Source organism: Triticum aestivum, chromosome 5A (genome assembly GCF_018294505.1).
Source record: "Triticum aestivum cultivar Chinese Spring chromosome 5A, IWGSC CS RefSeq v2.1, whole genome shotgun sequence".
Taxonomy (NCBI): Eukaryota; Viridiplantae; Streptophyta; class Magnoliopsida; order Poales; family Poaceae; genus Triticum; species Triticum aestivum.
The window spans coordinates 438,275,210-438,283,098 of NC_057806.1; the positions used below are offsets into that span (position 1 = coordinate 438,275,210).

At 51.2% G+C, this 7,889-nt stretch overlaps 1 protein-coding gene across 1 annotated transcript; it reads right to left on the reverse strand.

The window, feature by feature from the left end:
- Positions 1-2,468: 2,468 nt before the first annotated feature.
- LOC123103839 (aspartyl protease family protein At5g10770) lies at positions 2,469-5,318 on the reverse strand. The gene is made up of 2 exons (XM_044525521.1): positions 4,677-5,318; positions 2,469-4,120 (listed from the first exon to the last, which is right to left on the reverse strand). Exons 1-2 carry the CDS (start codon positions 4,768-4,770, stop codon positions 2,826-2,828), a joined length of 1,389 nt encoding a protein of 462 aa, XP_044381456.1. The 5' UTR covers positions 4,771-5,318; the 3' UTR covers positions 2,469-2,825.
- Between the last annotated feature and the right edge of the window lie 2,571 nt (positions 5,319-7,889).

Sequence of the window (7,889 nt, forward strand, 5' to 3'; positions counted from 1 at the left end):
ACTGGGCGATGAATCGGCTGTAAATTTTACCTCCTCCTTTCCATAATGTAAGATTTTTTGATTTTAGTGTAGTGTCAAAATATATATATTATATTATGGGACGGAGGGAGTACCTTGCTTGTTGCTGAGTAGATGATGTTCTAAAATACAGTGCTACTTTTCTGAAACGGATTTTTGGTGCACGGGGACCACGGAGCACGTTATTTTGAACGGCTCAAAAAAGATGCTTAAAAGATTTGAATTTTTTTACATGAATACGCATGCATGTGGTCTAAGTACCTGTGAAATTCATTCAATAATACTTGTATTATGTGCTGGGCAAGAAAGGCAAAATTTCGGCCTAAAAACAACAAAAAACAAGCCGTTAATTTGCATGTATTGTCTTTTTTTTTGTATCTTTTACATGCGAGCACTTATATTGCTGAAAATTTAGCCCGTTATACTGCACTGCTATACGTGCATGCACACAAAAATTTGAAAAATTTCAAGCCATAAGAATCTGTTTTCTTGAACTTCAAAAAACCTGTGCTCAGATGTCAATTTTCAAACTACTTTCACACTTTTCTTTTATCTCTTTTACGTGTAATAATAGTAGTACTGAAAAATACTCTAATTTAACTTGATGGGGTGTAAACAGTGGCAATGTATCAGTTTGACTATTTGTCATGAAGACTATTAAATTAAATTAAAAAGATACTAGTACTACTAATAGTGCAAGTGCCATGTTCCATTAAGTGCTACTGCTGACCCATGTGGACAGGACTGTGGTACTTGACTTGGTATAAACACACTGCAGATGGGAGTGGACAGAGAGATAGTAGAGAGGTGAGTAAAGAGTAGCATGAAATCGAAAAGTGGCTGCAGAGGCCGAGCTTCACCGAGCTCTATATACATTTCTCAGCCAAAATACCTTTTTCATAACTCAAAAAAATCTGAAAAAATGTTTTCATGTAGACATATACTTGAAGTATACGTGTACAAATTTTCATAAATATATGTATTTATATGTAATGTATACAAAAAAGACAAATACACAGATTGAAATAGGCTTTTTCTTTGTTGTATTTGTGTCAGATATTTGTCTTTTTTGTGTAGCATGCAAATGATCAAATTAGTTACTGAAATTTTACACATACTTAAAGAATATGCATATGTATTTGTACAAAAAAAATTGGCATTTTTTGGAACTTTTAAATATTTTTTTCTTGCAAAACGAGCTCCATGGAGCCCGGTCTTTGCAACGCCACACTCAGCATGAAACGGCGTTTTGCTAAAGCCACTCTGAATCGCAAGAATCACGTACTGGTCGAGAAGTTTTGCCACCCCGTAACCTTAACCATCATTTAAGTAAGTTTTAAAAAAAACTTTGGACCGCAATATCAGCTAACGTTCGTTGAGAGGGGTTGGCATTTGCGAACGTTATAGAAGACAAATTTAGTTGTCTGGGGTTGGCAGTTTCATCACAAACGCATGCCAATTCTGCGAAGAAGAGAAATTTTGCGGCAAAAAACCAACAGGATTCGCCATTTCCTACTAAGTAAAGTTGTAAAAAGAAACGTTCATTTGCCATCCTCTCCTAGTCGTTCGCCAGTTATCATTTTCAAAAACTTAACCATCATGGGAAAACTGAGGTTTTCAGACTTCTCTGTGTCTGGTTTACAAATTACTTAGTGCAACTTACGGCAACGCAAAGTGCACTTGTTTTATGTTCCAAAAAATGAAAAGAAACGAAAAATACACTTTTTTTAGCTGAATGCACTTGTTTTCTAGCATAAAAAGAGTTTATCCACGGCGACACCAGCGCTTGGTTTAAAGGTAGGATTTGTTTCTGTTGTTACAGTATCTTTTATGTATTCTGTACAAACAATGCCTGCACAGTGCATATTCTCTGAATGATGTTTCCTGCCTGCCTGCCTGCAGGCGCCTTTATTTGCCTGATCGCTACAGAACAGGCATGCCCTGATAATCTGAGATCTATCATTCCTCAGCTACATGAAAAATGTTCTACCACTGCATCCGTCACGTGATCTTTGCAGCTCTGGCATTGCACAACGGAAATTGCTCTTGGAGGCCGAGCTCCATGAAGACCTCAAATGCAAAATTCAAAATTCATGAAAGCTCACATTTTTTACATTTCAAAACATTGTGGAAAAAATATAGATATAGATGAAGTCGTAACGCACAAATATTTAAATTTTCAGGACGAAGTACGTTGAAGTGAGTGCTGTGCAAAAAAAAAATCTAAAGCTTTTTAATACTACATTATGCTATTCATCTTCCCAGCCCATGAATTTGTATTTTTTATACAGGTCGCATTTCAACGTATTTCATTCTGAAATTTTACACACATACTTGTTTACTTGTACATTTTTGTTTAGATTTTAGTGAAACCGACAACTTTGATTTTTTCAAAAATTCGTGCGCCATAGAGGCCGAGATCCAAAACGCCCTACTCATTGCACGACCCCTCTCATGAAGAATCGTAGTATTATTTTCTCCATTTCATACGCCGGGAAGCACAGGACAATTCCACAATCACCTCCCCTACCAGCACCACGACACACAAAAACAAAAGCCCAGCAGCTTCATCGAAGCACAAAGAAATGGAAGAAGAAGATGAAGAAAAACAAGCTAGAGCAACTACTACAAACGCTTGTACATTTGCCAATAACTAAATACCGTATTGCCAATTGCCGATCACCACAACTCAAAAAAATAAAAATAAAAAAGCCAATCACCAGAGGTGATTCCAAAACAAATCCCCAACTATAGGATATTCACACGCGCACACACGCACACGCAGCTCCCGATGATCCACGGTCAAATCAAATGTAATCACAGGTCTCCTGCGCGAACCCGATCTGGGACGCGGCGGTGTCGAAGACCACCCGCAGGTTCTTCTGCTGGTAGTTGCCGATGATCGGGGTGTCGTCCTCGGACCCGAGGGCGGCCAGGGCCAGGCACACCTGGGAGGCGTCGCCGGCGACCACGTACAGCACGCCCTTGGAGTCCACCTCCACCTCCGCGCCGCCGTCGAACGCCAGCCTCAGGCTCGGCACCTGCACCTCCCTCAGCCCCGTCAGGTCGAAGCAGGTGTCCAGGATGGAGAAGGCCGGCGCCCGCGGGTACTCCGCCAGCTGCCTCACGAACTCGCCCCGCACCGCCGCGTACACCGACGGCACCAGGCTCGTGATGATCGTGCCCGAGTCCACGATGGCCCTCCCGCCGCCGCCGCCGCCGGCCGAGAAGCCCGGGGACTGCACCTCCTCGCCGCCCACGCTGATCCCGGTCAGGTTGACCATGTAGAAGGGCCCCTGCAGCGGGTCGGTGACCATCGCGGTGTACACGATCGGCGTGGAGTTGCGGTACGCCGAGGCGTCGTCGCCGAGGACGAGGGAGCCCGACGAGCCGGACTCCTTCGGCGGCAGGCAGTAGGAGAACACGCCGCCGAACTGCTCCGTGGTCTGGGATATCAGCGAGAGCGGGCTCCGGCCGAGCCCCATCAGCCCCGACGTGCCCCCGAACGGGCCCTGGTTGCTGGTGCCGCAGCCGAACACGAAGCCCTCGATGTCCTCGCCGGCCAGGCTCAGCCTGTCGTGCGCCAGCACGCCGCGGGAGTAGGACCCGTCGCGGTAGCTGAGCGCGTAGCTGCAGGCCGCCGGCTGGTCGCACGCCTGGCCGCCGGACATCCCGGTGGCCACCCGCAGCGCGTCGCAGGAGGAGGAGTTGCACGGCACGGCGGCGTAGGACGGCGACGCCGACGGGTCGAAGAGCGGCTCCTGCTGGTCGTGGCAGGCGTCGCAGGGCTTGCACTGCACCCAGGTGAGCTCGCTGGCCGTGTCCACGATCACCGTGGCCTCGCCGCCGCCGATGCCCACGGTGGCCACGTAGTTGAGCGTCCGCAGCCTGGCGCCAGAGGTGACGGGCACCTGCGCCAGCTTGGACGCCGCGTCCGACGACCTGATCAGGCCGTAGCTGCCGATGCGCCGCTGCAGCGACGAGACCCTGGCGGCGTCGGAGGCCAGGACGCCGCGGGCCTCCTCCGCGCTGCCGCTCCTGCCGCCTGAGCCGAGGCTGGCGTGGTGCCGCAGCTCCAGGACCGTGGCGCCGCTCTCCGCCCCTGGCGATCGACGGCATCACGAGACAGTGAGAAAAAAGACGAGTGAGCTCAGAATTGCATGGCTGGTCATGTGCTGCGGCATTCGGGTAACTTTGCCATTCTGGTCATTGTTCATGCGATTCTGGCGCACGAGCAAAAGTACTTGGGACGTGCTACTTATGGCAAAAGCTCGTGCGATTCACCCGCCGCCGTTTCTTGGCACAGAAACTGATGGGCTCTTCCAGCGAGTGCCTCTTCTCGGCACTGCCATTGCAGCCCGAGCAGCCATTGCCCATTTGCAGAGCACATCACCATGAACGGAAACGCCACCAAATGCACACACACTGTCAGTCTGTCACCCAGTAGGAGTCGGTCAAAAAGGGGAAATAGAATCTACTCCCAAAACCATTATAATCTAGCGCTTCTAGTCCTCTCTCATCTCGCCCGGAAACATCATCACTGGAAAGAGAAATCAAGGAGTGGAACAGAGAGAGAGAGAGAGAGAGAGAGAGAGAGAGAGAGAGAGAGAGAGAGAGAGAGAGAGAGAGAGAGAGAGTGGGTGAATCGAGGAACTCACTTGACCTCAGGCAATGCACACCGCCGCCTGCCGCGAGGAGAAGCAGGAGCAGCAGAGCCGCCGGCGCGACGGCGCGAGCTCCTCCCCGTGCCATCACTCGCTCGCCTCACTCACTCACTCACTCCCCTGTCAGCAGAGGGAGAGAGGGAGGGGGATAAAGAAAGGGGGATGAGGTAGGGTGAGGTCAGGAAAGAGAAAGGGAGTGAGGAAGGAAGGGGGGGAAAGATTCTCTGGGGCCGCGAGCTGAGGTGAGAGGTGGGCTTCTTGCGGCGCATGGGAACAAGGGCGCAGGCAGGCAGGCAGGCAGGCAGGAGCTGGCTGGACGCAGCGAGGTCGGACGGAGGGGTGGATGGAGGGAGGTCACTCACTCGCCCGGCAGCGACGGTCAGGGTGGCGTACCGGGCTGCTGGCCGCGGGCGAGGAATTATTGGGGGCGCCTCACATGCGCCGTGTCCTCTTCCTCCTCCCGCCCGCCCGCTCGCTCGCTCCAGCACCGTCTCTCTCCTTGTGCTTGTGCGTGCGGTACAGTCTTGGTCTTCTCCCTCCCTCCCTCTCTCTCTACTGCCCGTGCATGGGGCCGGCCGAGCTTCACTCACTCGCTCACTGACGCCATTTGTTTATTGGCAGCGGCATCGGATAGGGGTGGCAGCGGCGGCAGAGGAGGAGGAGGAGGGGGTATCCGGCGGGGAAAAAGAGGAGCGATTTTTACTGGTCATCACGGCGCGTGGCGTGCGCGTGGGTTGGGTGGCCGCATTGAATTGAAAATGGGCGGGCGCCCGGCCGGCCGCCATTAAGCTGTCAGCAGTCGGCATCACGGCGTGCGCAAAACCTTAGCAGCTCGTCGTCGACCCAGATCTTGCGCTCGCACGGGGGCAGAAAGGTAAAGATCGGCGCAGAGGGAAAAATATTACTGCTCCGCCGTACAGTGCGGCGTACGGAGAAGAGCCGTGGTGCAATGCAATGCGGCCGCATCGGCGTGCCGCCCGGCTCTTCTTTTTGTCCTGGTGATGTGCTCATTGCTGGCCTCTGACAGATTCATTGCGCTTCTCTCCGCATGCAAAGTGAGCGAGGAACCCACTTCGGGCTATAAATTCAGCACTTATGAAGCATTAATCTCAGATCCCAGCAATGTTTCAAAGTCTTCTTCGTCAGAGGAGAGTGGCCTCCCTACCAAAGCCCTGGCCTTTGTCGGGCCTCCCCTTGTGAGAGCGCAAGTGAGAGGACGAGATGCACGCAATCATTGAGAAGAAAACGTTGGAGCGTCTCCCACGGATACCGTTTCTCCAATAATTTTGGGTATTGGGAGGTTGGATAAAAAATCCAGTTCAAATGGCTTCCTTTTTCGTGATCAGTTATGGATGATCGTCAATACAATAGCACACCCCGTATACAGAGGGAACTTGACCCTCTTTCAATAGCCTCATCACTAGGTAGGACTTAGGAGTTACGAGTCAACCGTGTGAAAAATCAGCTCCCTCCCCGCCCGCATACACTCCACCGCCGTGGCACCGCCGCCGAGGACACCCGGTCTGCTCGCGCGCCTCTCCCGGCCTCACCCGCGTCCCCGTATCTCCTGACGCTCGTGCCTCTGTCGGGCACCGTTCCTTGTCAGTCGCCGACTCCGCCTGTCGGTCCTCACATAGATAAATAACGACTGTAAGAATTCTTCAAGACCCATTGTCGGTGTCAAAACCGGCGGATCTCGGGCAGGGGGTTCCGAACTGTGCGTTTAGGCCGGATGGTAACAGGAGGCAAGGGACACGAAGTTTTATCCAGGATCGGGCCCTCTTGATGGAGGTAAAACCCTACGTCCTGCTTGATTAATATTGATGTTATAGGTAGTACAAGAGTAGATCTACCACGAGATCGGAGAGGCTAAACCCTAGAAGTTAGCCTATGCTATGATTGTTGTTCTGTATGTTGTCCTACGGACTAAACCCTCCGGTTTATATAGACACCAGAGAGGGTTAGGGTTACACAAAGTCGGTTACAATAGTAGATCTACATATCCGTATCGCCAAGCTTGCCTTCCACGCCAAGGAAAGTCCCTTCCGGACACGGGACGAAGTCTTCAATCTTGTATCTTCATAGTCCATGAGTCCGGCTGAAGGTATAGTCCGGCCATCCGGACACCCCCTAATCCAGGACTCCCTCAGTAGCCCCTGAATTAGGCTTCAATGACGAAGAGTCCGGCGCGCAGATTGTCTTCGGCATTGCAAGGCGGGTTCCTCCTCCAAGTACTTCATAGAAGATTTTGAACACAAAGATAGTGTCCGGCTCTGCAAAATAAGTTTCCACATATTGCCATAGAGAGAATAATATTTACACAAATCTAATCTGCTGACGTATTCTGTAGTGTGACGCACCACGGCCAAGCCTTTATTCGAATCGTTTTATTGTCCCACCTCAGCGTGTCATGCGAGGCGGTTTCCTTGGCACGTCTTGTTAAAGCAGAGATCGTGTCCCCTTATTCCGGAATTCTCCTCAATACGGGCCTGGGTAACCCAACCGCTTCTAGGACTCCTAGACTACAGGCAAGTCCAAACGGCCACGGAGAGGACGCTTGATATTCACCCTCTTTATAAAGGGACACGGCTTCTATTTTTCCCTCCCGTGCTCAATCGAATCCTTCCCCCACCTCAAGCTCAAACACCCAAAGTTCAGGTCAGGTGCTCCGTACCTTCAATCATGTCCGGATCTAGCCTTCAAGGCCGATGGGTGCCTTCCTCCGTCACGGAAGAAGACATCAAAAAGTTGAGGGAGGCCAGATATCTGACCGCCGAGGTTTTGCATCGGCTGTCTGCCCGAGGGCAGGCCGTCCCCTCCCCCGAACCCAACGAGAACGTCGTGTTCATCTCCCACTTCCTCCGAGGTCTAGGCCTTGCTCTGGATCCTTTCGTCAGGGGTTTGATGTTTTATTACGGGCTAGATTTCCATGATCTAGCTCCGGACTCCTTTCTTCATATTACGACATTTATTGTCGTGTGTGAGGCCTTCCTCCGGGTTACCCCTCACTTTGGCCTGTGGCTCAAGACCTTTGAAGTAAAGCCGAAGATGATCGAGGGGCAACATGCAGCGTGTGGAGGTGCCTCAATATGCAAGATGACGGGAGCTCCATGGCCCAAAGGTTCCATTCCAGAGGTGTCTGAATTGTGGCAACATGAGTGGTTCTACATCACGGCTCCTAGAAGTGCCAAGTGGGCGGCCGCCCCT